This window comes from Physella acuta, unplaced genomic scaffold, assembly GCF_028476545.2.
Source record: "Physella acuta isolate Inbredline_101_S28 unplaced genomic scaffold, ASM2847654v3 ptg000405l, whole genome shotgun sequence".
Taxonomy (NCBI): domain Eukaryota; kingdom Metazoa; phylum Mollusca; class Gastropoda; family Physidae; genus Physella; species Physella acuta.
Window position 1 is genome coordinate 622,905 of NW_026731924.1, and position 21,565 is coordinate 644,469.

Genomic DNA, 21,565 nt, shown 5'->3' on the forward strand with positions numbered 1-21,565 from the left:
TAGAGTAGGCAACATTAGCATGCCCCCATATCTATTAGAGTAGGCAACATTAGCATGCACTCACCTTCTAGCATATCTTTGATGTGTTGGGAGTTGGTGACATCAGCTGCTGTCTGACCTAGTGTGTTGACAATGCCAGTGTCAGCACCATGCTGTAGCAGAAGAGCCACTACCTCCTAAAACAGAAGAGCAATGGATAAAAAAACTGAAACACAAAATCAGGGAAACAAACAATCAAACTTGACAAACTATTAACTTGATGAGTTTCAACAAATCTGCCATTCAAAAAATGAGAAGAAAGTAATTGTGGGATGGCAGATGTTGAGAACTTGTGTGAAGAAATAAAAGTTGAGAGCAATGTTTACCTCTAAATAAAAGTTGAGAGAAATGTTTACCTCTCTAAATAAAAGTTGAGAGAAATGTTTACCTCTCTAAATAAAAGTTGAGAGAAATGTTTACCTCTCTAAATAAAAGTTGAGAGAAATGTTTACCTCTCTAAATAAAAGTTGAGAGAAATGTTTACCTCTAAATAAAAGTTGAGAGAAATGTTTACCTCTATATAAAAGTTGAGAGAAATGTTTACCTCTATATAAAAGTTGAGAGAAATGTTTACCTCTCTAAATAATAAGTTGAGAGAAATGTTTACCTCTCTAAATAAAAGTTGAGAGAAATGTTTACCTATCTAAATAAAAGTTGAGAGAAATGTTTACCTCTCTAAATAAAAGTTGAGAGAAATGTTTACCTCTCTAAATAAAAGTTGAGAGAAATGTTTACCTCTCTAAATAAAAGTTGAGAGAAATGTTTACCTCTCTAAATAAAAGTTGAGAGAAATGTTTACCTCTCTAAATAAAAGTTGAGAGAAATGTTTACCTCTCTAAATAAAAGTTGAGAGAAATGTTTACCTCTCTAAATAAAAGTTGAGAGAAATGTTTACCTCTCTAAATAAAAGTTGAGAGAAATGTTTACCTCTCTAAATAAAAGTTGAGAGAAATGTTTACCTCTCTAAATAAAAGTTGAGAGAAATGTTTACCTCTCTAAATAAAAGTTGAGAGAAAAGTTTACCTCTCTAAATAAAAGTTGAGAGAAATGTTTACCTCTCTAAATAAAAGTTGAGAGAAATGTTTACCTCTAAAGTTGAGAGAAATGTTTACCTCTCTAAATAAAAGTTGAGAGAAATGTTTACCTCTAAAGTTGAGAGAAATGTTTACCTCTCTAAATAAAAGTTGAGAGAAATGTTTACCTCTAAAGTTGAGAGAAATGTTTACCTCTAAATAAAAGTTGAGAGAAATGTTTACCTCTAAAGTTGAGAGAAATGTTTACCTCTCTAAATAAAAGATGAGAGAAATGTTTACCTCTCTAAATAAAAGTTGAGAGAAATGTTTACCTCTCTAAATAAAAGATGAGAGAAATGTTTACCTCTCTACCTGTGTACGCTGACAGGTGCAGTGGTGACTCACCAGATGTGTTCAAGACATCAACAATGGCTCCAAACTGTAACAACACATCAACATGTTTTATGTCATCAAACATCATGTTTTATGTAATCAAACATCATTTTTTATGTCATAAAATATCATGTATTTTTTAAACAACACAGCAATTTAAATTTACTGGTGGAGATAATCTGTTGGAGATAATCTGTTAAGCTAGAGACATTTGTTCTATAATTTCTGTAGGAGATAATCTCTTAAGCTACAGATATTTGTTAGAATTTATGTAGGAGATAATCTCTTATGCTAATCTGTACTACCTCCAACAACAGCCTGACAGCAGACGTCTGACCAAAGTACGCTGCCAAATGGAGTGGAGTCCATCCTCTGTTTGACTTCTGCTCTCCTGAATTATTCAACACAATTTATTTTGGCAAACGTCACTCAGACTATAGTTATGTAATTACTTTTATAAAAAATTGTAACTTTAGGTCTGCTTTATTTGACTCACATTACCATGGAAGAACAAAATAAAACAAAATGTTCTATCAATACATTATTTTTCTTCTTCAAATTACCACCTTTTCTTCCATAAAAATATCTGATTAACCATAAGTTCATTTGTCTTTCTGTGTTAGTAAGTCCAATGTTTGTATATCTCATGTTTTTATGTCTGATGTTTGTATGACTGCTGTTTATATGCCTGATTTTTTGTATGTTTGATGTTTGTATGTTTGTATGACTGCTGTTTGTATGTCTGGTGCCTGTATGGTGCCTGTATGTCTGGTGCCTGCATGTCTGGTGCCTGTATGGTGCCTGTATGTCTGGTGCCTGTATGTCTGGTGCCTGTATGTCTGGTGCCTGTATGTCTGGTGCCTGCATGTCTGGTGCCTGTATGTCTGGTGCCTGTATGTCTGGTGCCTGTATGTATGGTGCCTGTATGTCTGGTGCCTGTATGTCTGGTGCCTGTATGTCTGGTGCCTGTATGGTGCCTGTATGTCTGGTGCCTGTATGTCTGGTGCCTGTATGTCTGGTGCCTGCATGTCTGGTGCCTGTCTGGTGCCTGCATGTCTGGTGCCTGTATGGTGCCTGTATGTCTGGTGCCTGTATGTCTGGTGCCTGTATGTCTGGTGCCTGTATGTCTGGTGCCTGTATGTCTGGTGCCTGTATGTCTGGTGCCTGTATGTCTGGTGCCTGTATGTCTGATGTTTGTATGTCTGGTGCCTGTATGTCTGGTGCCTGTATGTCTGATGTTTGTATGTCTGGTGCCTGTATGTCTGGTGCCTGTATGGTGCCTGTATGTCTGGTGCCTGTATGTCTGATGTTTGTATGTCTGGTGCCTGTATGTCTGGTGCCTGTATGTCTGGCGCCTGTATGTCTGGTGCCTGTATGTATTGTGCCTGTATGTCTGGTGCCTGTATGTCTGGTGCCTGTATGTCTGGTGCCTGTATGGTGCCTGTATGTCTGGTGCCTGTATGTCTGGTGCCTGTATGGTGCCTGTATGTCTGGTGCCTGTATGTCTGGTGCCTGTATGTCTGGTGCCTGTATGGTGCCTGTATGTCTGGTGCCTGTATGTCTGGTGCCTGTATGGTGCCTGTATGTCTGGTGCCTGTATGTCTGGTGCCTGTATGTCTGGTGCCTGTATGTCTGGTGCCTGTATGGTGCCTGTATGTCTGGTGCCTGTATGTCTGGTGCCTGTATGTCTGGTGCCTGTATGTCTGGTGCCTGTATGTCTGGTGCCTGTATGGTGCCTGTATGTCTGGTGCCTGTATGTCTGGTGCCTGTATGTCTGGTGCCTGTATGGTGCCTGTATGTCTGGCGCCTGTATGTCTGGTGCCTGTATGTCTGGTGCCTGTATGGTGCCTGTATGTCTGGTGCCTGTATGTCTGGTGCCTGTATGTCTGGTGCCTGTATGGCGCCTGTATGTCTGGTGCCTGTATGTCTGGTGCCTGTATGTCTGGTGCCTGTATGTCTGGTGCCTGTATGTCTGGTGCCTGTATGTCTGGTGCCTGTATGTCTGGTGCCTGTATGGTGCCTGTATGTCTGGTGCCTGTATGTCTGGTGCCTGTATGGTGCCTGTATGTCTGGTGCCTGTATGTATGGTGCCTGTATGTCTGGTGCCTGTATGTCTGGTGCCTGTATGTCTGGTGCCTGTATGTATGGTGCCTGTATGGTGCCTGTATGTCTGGTGCCTGTATGTCTGGTGCCTGTATGTCTGATGTGTAGAAAATGTCAAACCTTTACAGTTGATGTCCAGTTTATTCCCTGAGCCATCAGTGGAGATGAGCAGGTGGAGAAGTTTGTCTTCCTGTCCGTTCCTGGCATGACTCAGCAGTTCTTCCTCTGGGCTGCTGAAGCTGACAGACGAGTCGTCAGACTCCGACCCACTGGTGACGTCATTTGTTGAGTCTCCGCTGCTCATGCCGTCAGCTGAGCAGAAATTGTCAGTTCTAGTTTACAAGTGTCAAAATCTCTGAAGTAATTTTTATCAAACCTGAACAATGAACATGTCTTTTTTTCAGTTGACACAGTGGGAAATAAAAAACTTCAACCTGTTTCTTTATCAGGTCACAGGTGTCATTCTAGCTAGACAAGCAGACCAGACACATAAGATTATCTGATAGATAACAAGCAAGATTATCAGATAGATAACTATCTCGCAATCAAACATCTGCTTTAAAAGCAAAGTTTTTTTTGTTCAATATTTTAGATGTTTTAATGCATTATTGGGTTTATTATATACATTCCCAATAAAAAAAATGAAACTGTTTAGGTCAAGCTTCAAGGCAAGCAGATTTTATGCTGAGTTATCTACCCATTTTAGGGAAATGTTCATGCACCAACAATCCTACAAGCAAAATAAAGTTTTAAAATTTCAAGAGGTTATATAAAATCAGTGGAACAAGAAAGGTTGAATGCTAGAGTTGAAGACTGGTTAGTTGCCAGATATGGTAGAATTAGTATGTTCTTGTTTTATGTTCAGTTCTATGCCCCACAATCTTTACACTACCCCAGAGGGCAGAGGCGTAGCGATCCTTCCAGCGCCAGGGGACAAACTTTTGGTTTGCACCCCCCCCCCCCCCCCCTCAAACTTTTGATTTGCACCTCCCCACTCAAACTTTTTATTTGCACCCCCCCTCAAACTTTTGATTTGCACCCCCCTCCCCTCAAACTTTTGATTTGCACCCCCCCTCAAACTTTTGATTAGCACCCTCCCCTCAAACTTTCGATTAGCACCCCCCTCGAACTTTTGATTTACACCCCCCCTCGAACTTTCAATTTGTTGATAACCCATTTTGGCGCCCCCTAAGGTCAGCGCCGGGGACATATGTCCCCCCCCCTCCCCCGCTATGCCTCTGCCAGGCGGACTAAGGCTAGATGAAACAAGAGAACTGACAGTCACACTGTCTACCCCTCAAGCAAAAGTTAACAGGTCTAAAACAAGAGAACTGAAGTCACACTGTCTACGGGTCTAAGCCCCGCTGTAGCCAAACCCCTTATGGTAAAAGCTCCGCTCTGGTCAAAGCACCTAAGACCGACTTAAAAGATAACATACAGAAGCTGTCACAAATCTAAGGAGGTTGGATAGGGGTGGGGGTGCCAGACTTTTGTGACAATTCACATGTAGGGTGACAATTCACATGTAGGGTGACATCACTTGAAGAAGAGGAAACATTTTGTCATGTGTGACAGCTAAACCCTAAGGAAGGGGGGGGGGGGGGACAAGTTAAACTTGCAGAATGCCATTTAGATCTAGATCATTTTCCTTATGGCCCCTAACAGTCAAGCTTAATGAGAGAGAATACCCATTTACTTGAGATTTGTGTTTCCCCCTTTAGATTTAATTAGAGAAAAATTAAACATATATTAATTATACTAAAGTAGATCTAATAGAATATTGAATATAGATCTAATTTCTATTTTTTAAAACAAACTTTCAGTACAGATTGCCACACCCTAACCATCACTAAAGAAAAGTTTAAGTTTTAGCCAATGCCTGCTGGTTATCTGATCAAATATTAATATTAATATTGCTTAGGCCTACAGCTTACTCAAATATAGAACTAGCTCTATTCTAAGTCTAAAGACTTTAGACTACTCTTTAGTACTTTACTTTAGCCTAGATCTAGCTAGACCTAGATCTAGATCTAGCTAGAGATTTAAAATATTCTTGGGCTTTTTATTAAGTTTTTAAACTATTCGCTTGAGTGAGTCTGAGTATCGATTTAATTGCTAGATCTTGACTAGATCAATAATTCAAACAATAATTATTAAGACCCCTAATATAGTAATATTTTAATATTAATTAATAATTTTAACTTTAAACCATGGGCATTAACCAACACGAAATGTGTTTTTTTACTTTACTTTTAAATAAAAAGTAATTTGACCCACATGCGGCAACAAGCCAAACATTTTGCTATAGTCTAAACATGCATTGTCTCACTTTATCAATTGGATCTAGACGTTGATTGGATAAAAAATGAACTTTTAGGCCTAATTAATTATATTCGAAGAACATTTTGTTGAGGGTCTCAATGATTCAGAAAATCATGACCATCACGTGATGAACAGTATTTATGTTACTAAATATAGATTTACTTTGCCCCGGAAAGAATGTAATACTAAAGAAAGATAATAAAGAAAAACACAATATTAAAACTTAATGCGTTAGTCTCCCCTTAAGGAGTGATGTAAATCTATACAGGGATAATAAAGGCTAAGTAAAAAAAAAAAAAAAAGGCACACCAAATTTTATATCAGAGCAGTGAAAACTTAATGTCAGCTCTTTTAAACTTTTAACATAAGTTGAACTAAACCCAGGTACAGTAACATGATCAAATCTTGTCAACATAGAACACTGGTCACATGCTCACAAGGCCATGGGTACTAAAAAAACAAACAAAGAATAGTTTTTGACTTGAATTTAATCAACATTTATATCAGCTTTACAAAATCAATTTAATTCAATCAAAATTTATATCAGCTTTACAACATGCTCTAGTTGATGCTATCCTTCACTAAACAGCCGTTGAGAGTTAATGAACTAACCCATTAAATCTGGATCAAGTCACACTTCATGCACTCATCAGTCAACTCCACATCTGGATCAAGTCACACTACATGCACTCATCAGTCAACTCCACATCTAGATCAAGTCACACTACATGCACTCATCAGTCAACTCCACACCTGGATCAAGTCACACTACATGCACTCAGCAGTCAACTCCACACCTGGATCAAGTCACACTACATGCACTCATCAGTCAACTCCACATCTAAATCAAGTCACACTACATGCACTCAGCAGTCAACTCCACACCTGAATCAAGTCACACTACATGGACTCATCAGTCAACTCCACACCTAGTGCTGGGATGCTGACATGCAACTAAAATCAATCAGTACAATCTTACACATTTTAATTAACTTAATGACATTAAAATACTCAGTACAATATCTACAGGTTTAATGATTTCATAATTAACTTAATTTACTGAGGGTTGGTGCATCAAGTTTTTTAATTAGAACAATTATAATACTTGAGCTCCATGATTTGCTGAGAGATTATAAAAAAATGCATTTAGGTTGGTCAGATTTAGGATGAGTTTAAGATGAACTTTCTGTGTATGGTGGAGAAAGAAGGAAGAATGTAACGCAGCAAATAATTTAATAGTTTTAAAGTGTTCTAGTGTCAACTGTTGGGGTGGATGTTGTTTTAGTGTCTCTATTTCAATAATTTGTGCTAACTGTCTGTGTCACTATAACTATTGGGGTGGATGTTGTTTTAGTGTCTCTATTTCAATAACTTGTGCTAGCTTTCTGTGTCACTACAACTGTTGTGGCCTTGACTCTTGCCCTTTGATGAATCTAAGGGCTTGAAATAGTTTTTTCTAAAACTTTGAAAGTTGTCTAGCATAATTGTAGCTTCTCTCTTCGTGACAACATTCTGAAATTTAAAACAAATCAAAATGGTAATCATAAAAGAAACGGCCATAATTTAAACTAACATTTAAAATGGTGCAGAATTTAAAAAGACAAATGTAAATCAGACAAAAAGAAATTCCTAAATGACCTGGACTTCTGCTATTTTTTGCATTGTTATCAGACGTCTGGATATGCTGGTGTTTAAAGGCTGCTCACAGTTGGACTCGAGCCTAAGGCACGGGTGTTGGGGGATGTTGGACTCACTGTAGCTGGAAATATAGGGGCAGGAATCAAAACAATGGCTTCAGGAAACAACAGACAGACACAAGAGTTGGTCCAGAAACTGACCACTACATACAATAGTTGGTCCAGAAACTGACCACTACACACAAGAGTTGGTCCAGAAACTGACCACTACACACACAAGAGTTGGTCCAGAAACTGACCACTACACAAAAGAGTTGGTCCAGAAACTGACCACTACACACAAGAGTTGGTCCAGAAAGTGACCACTACACAAAAGAGTTGGTCCAGAAACTGACCACTACACACACAAGAGTTGGTCCAGAAACTGACCACTACACAAAAGAGTTGGTCCAGAAACTGACCACTACACACAAGAGTTGGTCCAGAAACTGACCACTACACACAAGAGTTGGTCCAGAAACTGACCACTACACACACAAGAGTTGGTCCAGAAACTGACCACTACACACAAGAGTTGGTCCAGAAACTGACCACTACACACACAAGAGTTGGTCCAGAAACTGACCACTACACAAAAGAGTTGGTCCAGAAACTGACCACTACACACACAAGAGTTGGTCCAGAAACTGACCACTACACAAAAGAGTTGGTCCAGAAACTGACCATTACACACAAAAGAGTTGGTCCAGAAACTGACCACTACACACACAAGAGTTGGTCCAGAAACTGACCACTACACAAAAGAGTTGGTCCAGAAACTGACCACTACACACAAGAGTTGGTCCAGAAACTGACCACTACACACACAAGAGTTGGTCCAGAAACTGACCACTACACACACAAGAGTTGGTCCAGAAACTGACCACTACACACACAAGAGTTGGTCCAGAAACTGACCACTTCAACTTACTCAGGTTTGTAAATTGGCAGCCAATACACTAGACGACCTCCTATGGTCAAATATTTGGCAGCAAAGTTGAGGAGGTCACAGAAAATATCTCCTAGTTGATACTGGGATTTCTGGGGGTACCTAGGCGCCTCCCTGTAAACAATTAAGATCATTTAGTCAATTCAATTTGTACAAAAATATAATTTTTAAATTAAAGCACACTTGGTGATTTTAAAAATACATTTAAAAACAAAACTCACAACTAGATTAATTCACTAATACTTCTATCACTAGACCATACCAAGCACATGAACCTAGAGCACACTAACCACATGAACCTAGACCACACCATCCACATGAACCTAGATCACACCAACCACATGAGCCTAGACCACACCAACCACATGAGCCTAGACCACACCAACCACATGAGCCTAGACCACACCAACCACATGAGCCTAGACCACACCAACCACACGAGCCTAGACCAGTACAACCACATGAGCCTAGACCACACCAACCACATGAGCCTAGACCAGTACAACCACATGAACCTAGACCACACCAACCACAGGAGCCTAGACCACACCAACCACATGAGCCTAGACCACACCAACCACAGGAGCCTAGACCACACCAACCACATGAGCCTAGACCACACCAACCACAGGAGCCTAGACCACACCAACCACATGAGCCTAGACCACACCAACCACAGGAGCCTAGACCACACCAACCACATGAGCCTAGACCAGTACAACCACATGAGCCTAGACCACACCAACCACATGAGCCTAGACCACACCAACCACATGAGCCTAGACCACACCATCCACATGAGCCTAGACCACACCAACCACAGGAGCCTAGACCACACCAACCACATGAACCTAGACCACATGAGCCTAGACCACACCAACCACATGAGCCTAGACCACACCAACCACAGGAGCCTAGACCACACCAACCACATGAACCTAGACCACACCAACCACATGAGCCTAGACCAGTACAACCACATGAGCCTAGACCACACCAACCACATGAACCTAGACCACACCAACCACATGAGCCTAGACCAGTACAACCACATGAGCCTAGACCACACCAACCACAGGAGCCTAGACCACACCAACCACATGAACCTAGACCACACCAACCACATGAGCCTAGACCACACCAACCACAGGAGCATAGACCACACCAACCACAGGAGCATAGACCACACCAACCACAGGAGCCTAGACCACACCATCCACATGAGCCTAGACCACACCAACCACATGAGCCTAGACCACACCAACCACAGGAGCATAGACCACACCAACCACAGGAGCATAGACCACACCAACCACATGAGCCTAGACCACACCAACCACAGGAGCCTAGACCAGTACAACCACATGAGCCTAGACCACACCAACCACATGAGCCTAGACCACACCAACCACATGAGCCTAGACCACACCAACCACATGAGCCTAGACCACACCAACCACATGAGCCTAGACCACACCAACCACATGAGCCTAGACCACACCAACCACATGAGCCTAGACCACACCAACCACAGGAGCCTAGACCACACCAACCACATGAACCTAGACCACACCAACCACATGAGCCTAGACCAGTACAACCACATGAGCCTAGACCACACCAACCACATGAACCTAGACCACACCAACCACATGAGCCTAGACCAGTACAACCACAGGAGCCTAGACCACACCAACCACATGAGCCTAGACCACACCAACCACAGGAGCATAGACCACACCAACCACATGAGCCTAGACCACACCAACCACAGGAGCCTAGACCATACCAACCACATGAACCTAGACCACATCAACCACATGAGCCTAGACCACACCAACCACAGGAGCCTAGATCACACTGACCACAGGAGCCTAGACCACACCAACCACATGAGCCTAGACCACACCAACCACAGGAGCCTAGACCATACCAACCACATGAACCTAGACCACATCAACCACATGAGCCTAGACCACACCAACCACAGGAGCCTAGATCACACTGACCACAGGAGCCTAGACCACACCAACCACAGGAGCCTAGACCACACCAACCACATGAGCCTAGACCACACCAACCACAGGAGCATAGACCACACCAACCACAGGAGCATAGACCACACCAACCACAGGAGCATAGACCACACCAACCACAGGAGCATAGACCACACCAACCACAGGAGCATAGACCACACCAACCACATGAGCCTAGACCACACCAACCACAGGAGCATAGACCACACCAACCACATGAACCTAGACCACATCAACCACATGAGCCTAGACCACACCAACCACAGGAGCCTAGATCACACTGACCACAGGAGCCTAGACCACACCAACCACATGAGCCTAGACCACACCAACCACAGGAGCCTAGACCATACCAACCACATGAACCTAGACCACATCAACCACATGAGCCTAGACCACACCAACCACAGGAGCCTAGATCACACTGACCACAGGAGCCTAGACCACACCAACCACAGGAGCCTAGACCACACCAACCACATGAGCCTAGACCACACCAACCACAGGAGCATAGACCACACCAACCACAGGAGCATAGACCACACCAACCACAGGAGCATAGACCACACCAACCACAGGAGCATAGACCACACCAACCACAGGAGCCTAGACCACACCAACCACAGGAGCCTAGACCACACCAACCACAGGAGCCTAGACCACACCAACCACATGAGCCTAGACCACACCAACCACAGGAGCCTAGACCACACCAACCACAGGAGCCTAGACCACATGAGCCTAGACCACACCAACCACAGGAGCCTAGACCACACCAACCACAGGAGCCTAGACCACATGAGCCTAGACCACACCAACGCAGGAGCCTAAACCAAACCAACACAGGAGCCTAGACCGCATGAGCCTAGACCACACCAACACAGGAGCCTAGACCACATGAGCCAAGAAATAACTGACATGTTTAAGGTCATGACACTTAGGCTTTGGTAAAAAAAACTTTTTTAATACTCATTAGGAAACAATTTTCAAATTGTGGGTCCATTTAAAACATTAGTTTTAATTCCCCAAAATTAAGTGTTTTGAACGGACACAAATTTTGTAAATTCATAATAAATTACTTTGAAGATATTTACTTTTTGTTAGCTGAGTACCCCAAAATATGGTAGGAAACTATGAATTCATTTTTTATTGGGCTTAAAATATAATATTTTATGAATGGTGGAAAACCTAAGAAGTGGTTAATTTTTAAAGATGTCTGCTGTTGTCGTAGTTACCAAGATTTTTCCACAATTTTTTTAATATAGTGGAAACGCATATGCGGAAGTACCTTTAAAAAGCTGTAAAGCATACCTGTTTCCTAATGAGCATTTAAAAAGTTTTTTTTAACCAGCGCCTACCCCCTTAAAGAGAGATAAAAAGTAAAGACTCACGGATCTGTTATTTTTTTATCCGAATTCTCTTTTGTTGATATCTTTGCAGCAGCCTCCCGAATGCCATATGGAGCTGGTAGGTGAATAGATTTACACATCAATGTAACAAATCAGATGGTAGGTGAATAGATTTACACATCAATGTAACAAATTTGATGGTAGGTGAATAGATTTACACATCAATGTAACAAATTAGATGGTAGGTGAATAGATTTACACATCAATGTAACAAATCAGATGGTAGGTGAATAGATTTACACATCCATGTAACAAATCAGATGGTAGGTGAATAGATTTACACATCCATGTAACAAATCAGATGGTAGGTGAATAGATTCACACATCAATGTAACAAATCAGAACAATCCACTACAGTACTGTTGGACTATCCTACACTGTTGACTGCCCATTTAAAATGTGTGCCCATTAAAGTTTGTTTCAAGTTGTACATTGTCCAGCAGGTATTGTGTTGACTGCCCATTTAAAATGTGTGCCCATTAAAGTTTGTTTCAAGTTGTACACTGCCCAGTAGGTGCTGAGACATGATAAGCTACACACAAAGTTGAACAATTAAACTTTTATGACAGCTGATGTGAGACTCACGGTCTGTAATGATGGCATCAAATCTGATGTTATCCCTCCACATGGTCAGTTGTGAGGCGTCTGCCACCAGCACGTCCAGGTATCTACTCTCTAGCCCGTACTGCTTGAGGTTGCTCCACACACTCTCATCTATAGACCTTTTTGTCTGCTTGGCTCTGCTTGGTCGAGCTAAAATAAAACCACATATCTACAGACCTTTTTGTCTGCTTGGCTCTGCTTGGTCGAGCTAAAATAAAACCACATATCTACAGACCTTTTTGTCTGCTTGGCTCTGCTTGGTCGAGCTAAAATAAAACCACATATCTACAGACCTTTTTGTCTGCTTCGCTCTGCTTGGTCGAGCTAAAATAAAACCACAGAGACAAAATCTATCGTGACTTATAAAACACACATTTTTGTGTAGACAAAATCTATCATGAATTAACACACATTATTGTGTGGAGAAAATCAATCATGACTTATAAAACACACATTTTTCTGTAGACAAAATCTATCATGACTTAAATAACACACATTTTTGTGTAGAAAATATCTACCTACACATGATTTTTTTAAACATGCTGATACAGATAACCAGATCAATGACAAAGTCAACAGAGTAAACGTAGGCAGACAGATAGGGATATACAGACTGCTGGGAGGTAGGTGGGTCTAACCTAATACTGACCTCTTGCATGAGGTCAATGACCTAACCCACATACTGACCTCTAGAATGAGGTCAATGACCTAACCCACATACTGACCTCTAGAATGAGGTCAATGACCTAACCCACATACTGACCTCTAGAATGAGGTCAATGACCTAACCCACATACTGACCTCTAGCATAACATCAATGACCTAACCCACACACTGACCTCTAGCATGACCTAACCCACATACTGACCTCCAGCATGACCTAACCCACATACTGACCTCTAGCATGAGGTCAACTACCTAACCCACATACTGACCTCCAGCATGACCTAACCCACATACTGACCTCTAGCATGAAGTAGCAGGTAGTCAATATCTGTGCCCAAAACAAAAGCTCCATAATGTGCACTGGACACCAGCAAACTGCCTGGAACAAGGGAAGTAAAGGTGACATACAAACAGGTGGTGACATACAGTTGGTGACATACAGTTGGTGACATACAGTTGGTGACATACAGCTAGTGACATACAGTTGGTGACATACAGTTGGTGACATACAGTTGGTGACATACAGCTAGTGACATACAGTTGGTGACATACAGCTGGTGACATACAGTTGGTGACATACAGCTGGTGACATACAGTTGGTGACATACAGTTGGTGACATACAGCTGGTGACATACAGTTGGTGACATACAGCTGGTGACATACAGCTGGTGACATACAGCTGAATGGTCAATGGTGACATACAGTTGGTGACATACAGTTGGTGACATACAGCTAGTGACATACAGTTGGTGACATACAGTTGGTGACATACAGCTGGTGACATACAGCTGGTGACATACAGCTGAATGGTCAATGGTGACATACAGTTGGTGACATACAAACAGCTGGTGACATACAGTTGGTGACATACAGTTGGTAACGTACAGCTGGTGACATACAGTTGGTGACATACAGCTGGTGACATACAGTTGGTGACATACAGCTGAATGGTCAATGGTGACATACAGTTGGTGACATACAGCTGGTGACATACATCGGGTGACATACAGCTGGTGACATACAGCTGGTGACATACAGCTGAATGGTCAATGGTGACATACAGTTGGTGACATACAAACAGCTGGTGACATACAGTTGGTGACATACAGTTGGTGACATACAAACAGGTGGTGACATACAGCTGGTGACATACAAACAGTTGGTGACATACAGCTGGTGACATTCAGCTGAATGGCTAATGATGACATACAGCGGAGTGGTTATTGCATCAACTAATTTCTACACCATTATATTATATCTAGACAAGGTAGTCATTGAATAGTTAACACAGATGTCTCTTACCTGAGCCAACAAAGGGGTCAATAACAAGGTCATCTTGCTTGACCTGTGCCAGGTTGGCCATCACCAGAGATAAACAGGCATCCATACTTGTATTGGCTGCAGGATAGAAATACAACTATAACACTGGCATGATGTTATAGAAATACAACTATAACACTGGCATGATAAGATAGAAATACAACTATAACACTGGCATGATAAGATAGAAATACAACTATAACACTGGCATGATGTTATAGAAATACAACTATAACACTGGCATCCATACTTGTATTGGCTGCAACACAAACTTAGCTATAACACTGGCATCATGGGATGGCATACAACTATAAGGCATGCCTAATGGGATAAGCAAACAACAACAATTTAACAATTTTAAAAAATCAGCAGAAAAGAGCAACCATTGACAGCACTCTAAAGTCCACTGATCTACAAGCCCACTCCCCAGGAAAGTTTGGGTCACTTTTTCCTGGTCAGTGCACCAACAGTCCAAACGTCAATTACAAATGATAAAATATGACCCAGTTCAGACTGTTGTTGCAATACATTGACCAATCAGAATGTCTAAGAACAGGAACTGACCAATGAAATGTCTTTTCTGTAGATGATATTCTTGTATCTTGTTTCTCTGACCATCTGTTACCTACAGTAAAAAACACAAATGTTTCAGTCTGACCATGACATTAATAGAAAGGTCTGACCATGACATTAAGAGAAAGGTCTGACCATGACATTAACAGAAAGGTCTGACCATGACATTAATAGAAAGGTCTGACCATGACATTAATAGAAAGGTCTGACCATGACATTAACAGAAAGGTCTGACCATGACATTAACAGAAAGGTCTGACCATGACATTAATAGAAAGGTCTGACCATGACATTAACAGAAAGGTCTGACCATGACATTAATAGAAAGGTCTGACCATGACATTAATAGAAAGGTCTGACCATGACATTAACAGAAAGGTCTGACCATGACATTAACAGAAAGGTCTGACCATGACATTAATAGAAAGGTCTGACCATGACATTAATAGAAAGGTCTGACCATGACATTAATAGAAAGGTCTGACCATGACATTAACAGAAAGGTCTGACCATGACATTAATAGAAAGGTCTGACCATGACATTAAGAGAAAGGTCTGACCATGACATTAATAGAAAGGTCTGACCATGACATTAATAGAAAGGTCTGACCATGACATTAATAGAAAGGTCTGACCATGACATTAATAGAAAGGTCTGACCATGACATTAATAGAAAGGTCTGACCATGACATTAATAGAAAGGTCTGACCATGACATTAATAGAAAGGTCTGACCATGACATTAACAGAAAGGTCTGACCATGACATTAATAGAAAGGTCTGACCATGACATTAATAGAAAGGTCTGACCATGACATTAATAGAAAGGTCTGACCATGACATTAATAGAAAGGTCTGACCATGACATTAATAGAAAGGTCTGACCATGACATTAATAGAAAGGTCTGACCATGACATTAATAGAAAGGTCTGACCATGACATTAATAGAAAGGTCTGACCATGACATTAATAGAAAGGTCTGACCATGACATTAACCCATATTCTGCTAGCGTCCCACTTATGGGACGCTTGTAAAAAAAATTGCTAAAATTTATTAAAAACTAATTAAAACACAAATTATGTTTCATTGTATTTGAAAATGGTTAGACTATTGAATTTGTGTGTGTTTTGTGAAAAAAAAATAATTTAGAAAAATGTTATAGTGCCGGATTTGCAGGACTTGTCAAAATGGCGGAAAAAAGAAAACATGCCCACAGGAAAATGCATATCTTCTAAAATATTAACATTTTAAGTGCAAAATACATTTGAAACTTGTAGCAGTACCATATTTCTATCTGATAAAAATTTAAGAATAACAATTTTTTTTTACTACTTCGTTATATCAAGTGTACAACAAGCGTCCCATAAGTGGGATGCTAGCAACGAATGGCCCCATGTAGATTGTTACACAAACGTCACATTTATTGGACAATAGCGAGAAACACAGATGCAAATGTTTATGTTAAATGGTTATTTATGGTGAAACAATGGTTGACTTTGTTAACTGCTGACTTTGGGGTGTTAAGTAGTATTTATAGATATTTAATTATGACCTTGACCTATATTTATGCAGATTGTTACACAAACGTCACATTTATTGGACGATAGCGAGAAACACAGATGCAAATATTTATGTTAAATGGTTATTTATGGTGGAACAATTGTTGACTTTGTTAACTGTTGACTTTGGGATGTTAAGTAATATTTATAGATATTTAATTATGACTTTGACCTATATTTTCTTATATATTATTGTATTAAAAAATTGCAAAGATTGAAAAACTTACATTTTATTTTTAAGTTTTCAGAATTACACTTACTGAAGTATTTAATACCATTGAATACAAACTAATTTAGTATTGCTGTAAATTTACTAGTGCGTGGTATTAAAATTATAACAAACCAGAATAATAACAATGGCCACGATTTAGGTGAAATGATTCAGTCATGGGGGTTGGTTAACTCTCTTCATATAAGAGAGCGTAAGCTACATATAGCAGAGATGTGAATTAGCTGTGTACAGTTGTCATGCCCCAATAATATTACCCTGCAAAGGTTCCTGATACCAGTTTTACTTTGTTAACTTTTTAAGGAGATCTCTGGTGTTAGATTGGGAGCTGTTCGCATAGTGAGGTGCATACATGGATGACAGCCATGAACACTCAATACAAGCCCCCAGAGACGGATCCGTGCCCTAGAAATAAGATGTCTGATGTCCTAATGTACGCCTGTGAGGGGAGGGGGGGGGGGGGGGGGGAATAGCGAGGGTAACAAAAGAGAAGATGCCTGGATGACATCTGATACTGGACCGGATCATATTTTGCAAATTCACTGAGGGCAGAGTTTCTTTCAGGCATCATTTCGGAGGAGGGGGGGGGGGGGGGGGGGGGGGCTCTGCCCCCAGAACAAAATGGAATTTATATACAAAACATACTTTTACCAATGTCCATCCTTCCCCTGAAATTTAAGTCCCCACCCCTGAAAATTTCAAGTACGCCCCCCAAAAAATCAATTATTTATATTTAATTATATTACAGTTTCGATGAATAAAAACAATATTTGTGATCATGTGTGTATAATTAGATGTACTAGTCACAGCTTTACTTATTTCCAAGTGTTGTTCACTTTGATGGATGCTAGATTGAAAGAAAACTAGACTTTTGAACATAATTTCTGCATTTTCGACAATGGTATGGCTAACCCAATTGATCATTATCAGAATTTTTAGCTGTCCTAAACAATGTAATCATTGGTCTAACAATACAAAATCAGTATACAGCTTAATTTTCGCGTGATTAGCCATATTTTGTGATAAATAATTTTATTTTTCAATAAATGTACATGGGGCCATTCGTTGCTAGCGTCCCATTTATGGGACGTTTTTAAAAAAATCGATATTTAAAAAAGTATTGATTTTTAAAAAAAATCCATAGTCATTCCTTCATTCAGTGCCCAAAAGCTAAACCATATCAAAAAATTATAAAAATTGGAGACCTTGGGATAATATGGGTTAATAGAAAGGTCTGACCATGACATTAATAGAAAGGTCTGACCATGACATTAATAGAAAGGTCTGACCATGACATTAATAGAAAGGTCTGACCATGACATTAATAGAAAGGTCTGACCATGACATTAATAGAAAGGTCTGACCATGACATTAATAGAAAGGTCACTTACATTTATAATTCTATCTCCTTTTCACACAGGAAGCAAGTGTGTACGTTGGTCTAAAGTGGACGCCATGTTGTCAAGGGAGGGGTGTCTAATGTGTGTGTGTGTGTGTGTGTGTGTGTGTGGACATAAATAGATGACCCTTTATTCCTCTCGACCAGAACTCTCAGCTATTTAAGTTCATAAAAATATGCTAGGGTTTACATTACAAAGTGTTTACAAACAGTAGAGCAGAGTAGATATTTGCAAACAGTAGAGTAGATATTTGCAAACAGTAGAGTAGATATTTGCAAACAGAAGAGTAGATATTTACAAACAATAGAGTAGATATTTGCAGACAGTAGAGTAGATATTTGCAAACAGCAGAGTAGATATTTACAAACAGTAGAGTAGATATTAGCAGACAGTAGAGTAGATATTAGCAGACAGTAGAGTAGATATTTGCAAACAGTAGAGTAGATATTTGCAACAGTAGAGTAGATATTTGCAGACAGTAGAGTAGATATTTGCAACAGTAGAGTAGATATTTGCAAACAGTAGAGTAGATATTTGCAAACAGTAGAGTAGATATTTACAAACAATAGAGTAGATATTTGCAACAGCAGAGTAGATAATTGCAAACAGTAGAGTGGATTTCTGCAGACAATAGATTACCCATCTTCCAAAATAAACTTTTTCTGGCTTCGTGGCTGCGACGACGGAATCAAATTTATAAAACTCCAATAAATGGAAGCTGTGGTCTGGGCAACTGAGGTCAATTTTCCCTCGGAACGTGCTGTTCACTGTTGTTAGTTGCTGGAAAAGTTCATCAACCTCACATTTACAGAAAATAAGTATAATGATACTTAACTAAAAAACTGTGCTTAGCCAAAGAAGTGAAAAAAATAAATCAGCAGATAAAAATCTATGTATGTAGAAAATTGATAATATTTTCTGTAAAATATCATTAAATTTTTATTTGTTTTACTATTGAACCTTCTCCAGTTTCACAAGTTAAGTCCTGTGCATGTTACTTTGATTGGACAGAATAGTTTTATATAGCATTCATGTGACACTGCTGTTTTGTTCCAAAAATCAGTCTGTGACATGGTCTTTTAATAGTCGGATTAGACAAAATTATCTATCCTTCAGCTGAATTTGTTGGAAGGCCAACACCAAATCTTGTGCACAGAACCATGGCAAACCACATCAACTACTAGAAATGGAAGTCACACATGCCAAACATTCAGAGTGTTACTAACCTCAATTCTCTTAATCTTCTCGGATGTACTTATTTTCTTGTTAAAAGCTTCTACCATGATGCGGAAACTGCTGCTCTCCTGAGTGTAAGGGGCCTAGAAAGAAAAGTATGTGTGTTAGTCTTATCAGGAGCCTAGGAAAAGTTTTGAAGTCAGAAGACTAGGAATAGTTTCAAGTCAGAACCTAGGAAAAGTTTTAAGCCAGGAGCCCAATCTCACAAGTTCTCTATGAAAAGTTTAATATCCGTTGTTATGTTGTAGTATAAATTATTGTATTATAAATTATTAGAAAGATGGATTTCTCATGTATATAATAATCATATAAACCCAAAGCTTACAAATTACACAGAAATGGAATTTTTGTGACCTAATTTTTGCTGTTTTACCTCAGTTCATAAACATAAAAACACACATTTTGAAATCGGACACATATAACAGATTTTCTGATCTCTGGTTTTGGAAAAATATATTTAAAAAAATATAAACTTGTAACATTGCTGACTTTTGATAGTTAATAGATCCTCACTAAGACTTACTGTAATCTCCTCAGGCAAAAGATTTATTTTCTCACAAACTTCAGAAAGACACTCTCCATCTGCCCAAAGTTCATAGATTCTCCTGAAAACAACAACCCCTGCCAAGTTTTGGTCATACACAACATGTTGGCAATGAATGGAAATTAAGATACAAAGATATAAGCCCATGGGAGAGATTGTATGAAGGTTTTAAGATAAGGATCAAAGATATAAGCCTAGGGAGAGATTGTATGGAGGTATTAAGATAAGGATCAAAGATATAAGCCAAGGGAGAGATTGTATGAAGGTTTAGTACTTGCTGAGGACAGATCTGTGCATGATAGCCTTTGCATCTGTCTCACTGGACAGTTCCAGTTCCATAAAAGGGTTCTGAGGGCAACAATTATTTGGTGTTAATTTTAGTAAAACTTATTGTCAAAAATGAAAAGATCATTTTTCAAGTTATTAGTTAAGATAGCTAGACCACAGAATAATACAAATTTTCTGTTTAAATTATTGATTTGACAAGAAAAAAGTTACAAACTTACCCCTTTACCTAGGTCATCATCTTTTAGTAAAGCTTTGCAGCCAAGTAGAGAAATGATGGATTTCACTTCCTGGGGAGAAATAAAACTCATACATGAAGACAACTTTCTGAGAATGTTCCTCAATTCTTGACCTGGTCAGTTAACAAGGTTGGATGTAACAGGTGGTAGGTATGTACTAGTATGTGATGTAAGATGTAGTAATATAGAGGATGGCATATATAATGGGTCTAATAAGGGGTCATCTAAATGGGATAGAGAATAGTAGAATAAATACTGGATTAAATACTATTAAATAGTAGGCCCCCTATTCTAAATACTAAATAGAAATACTTACTATTAAGGCTTAGAGTAATTAGTTAGATATATATAATATTATCTAATTCATTAAAACATTGAATGTTGAATGACTTGAAAAAAGAAAAGGACCGGTAACTCTTGAAAACTAAGTGACAAGTGGGCTTATGACTTATGTTTTCAATATCATATTCATCACTTTAGAAGCAAAAAAAAAAAGACCCGATGATACATTAAATCTGAAAGAAAAATTATAGTCTACCTGCAATCGAAAATCAAGATGATCATGGGCGAACTGTATTAAATATCTTTTCAATGGCTCGCGAGATAGGCCTACTGCACATGCTAAGCGGGTTGCCATTTTTTAACAGTTTAGTAAAAACATGAAACATTCGGAAAGAAGTAAATTTCTATTTCGGTTTAGCCTAAACATCTAGGGCCTAGGCTTAATTTTTTTCAAATTAATTAAAATAGAATCTAAATCTCCAGGTTTAAAGTTTATTGCAAATTTAGCAACCGCAATTTTATTCTTTAACCATGAAATTTATGAGCCAAAGTCTAAGTTAATCAATGACATAACAAAAGTAAAGGGACAGGGATATTGTTTTTTCTTTTTGCGTTTTTAAACTGAAACGGGAATTCCCGGGGTTTACTAAACCCCTCGACAACAATGACTGGAGAAATTGATAGCG

The 21,565-nt window shown here is 39.6% G+C and overlaps 2 protein-coding genes across 10 annotated transcripts in view; both read right to left on the reverse strand.

The window, feature by feature from the left end:
- Positions 1–5,998, reverse strand: part of LOC131942431 (oxysterol-binding protein-related protein 1) — a 48,474-nt gene extending 42,476 nt beyond the window's left edge. For 5 of the 9 annotated variants that reach the window (XM_059302316.1, XM_059302317.1, XM_059302310.1 and 2 more), the window contains exons 1-5: positions 5,826–5,998; positions 3,669–4,047; positions 1,751–1,836; positions 1,417–1,491; positions 65–176 (exon numbers count right to left, since the gene is read on the reverse strand). In XM_059302316.1, the coding sequence (XP_059158299.1) occupies positions 65–176; positions 1,417–1,491; positions 1,751–1,836; positions 3,669–3,852 (457 nt within the window). In that variant the 5' untranslated portion in view covers positions 3,853–4,047; positions 5,826–5,998. The remainder of the gene's footprint in view (positions 1–64; positions 177–1,416; positions 1,492–1,750; positions 1,837–3,668; positions 4,048–5,825) is intronic. The other 4 variants (XM_059302314.1, XM_059302311.1, XM_059302312.1 and 1 more) reach the window with 4 other exon arrangements.
- A 344-nt stretch (positions 5,999–6,342) lies between these two features.
- Positions 6,343–21,250, reverse strand: LOC131942417 (tRNA (guanine(10)-N2)-methyltransferase homolog). Its single transcript, XM_059302295.1, has 14 exons — positions 21,136–21,250; positions 20,580–20,648; positions 20,348–20,421; positions 20,053–20,134; positions 19,520–19,612; positions 18,933–19,073; positions 15,095–15,155; positions 14,513–14,608; positions 13,508–13,588; positions 12,526–12,693; positions 11,923–11,995; positions 8,478–8,609; positions 7,509–7,629; positions 6,343–7,382 (listed from the first exon to the last, which is right to left on the reverse strand). The coding sequence occupies exons 1-14, from the start codon at positions 21,232–21,234 to the stop codon at positions 7,248–7,250; spliced, it is 1,425 nt and encodes a 474-aa protein (XP_059158278.1). The 5' UTR covers positions 21,235–21,250; the 3' UTR covers positions 6,343–7,247.
- Between the last annotated feature and the right edge of the window lie 315 nt (positions 21,251–21,565).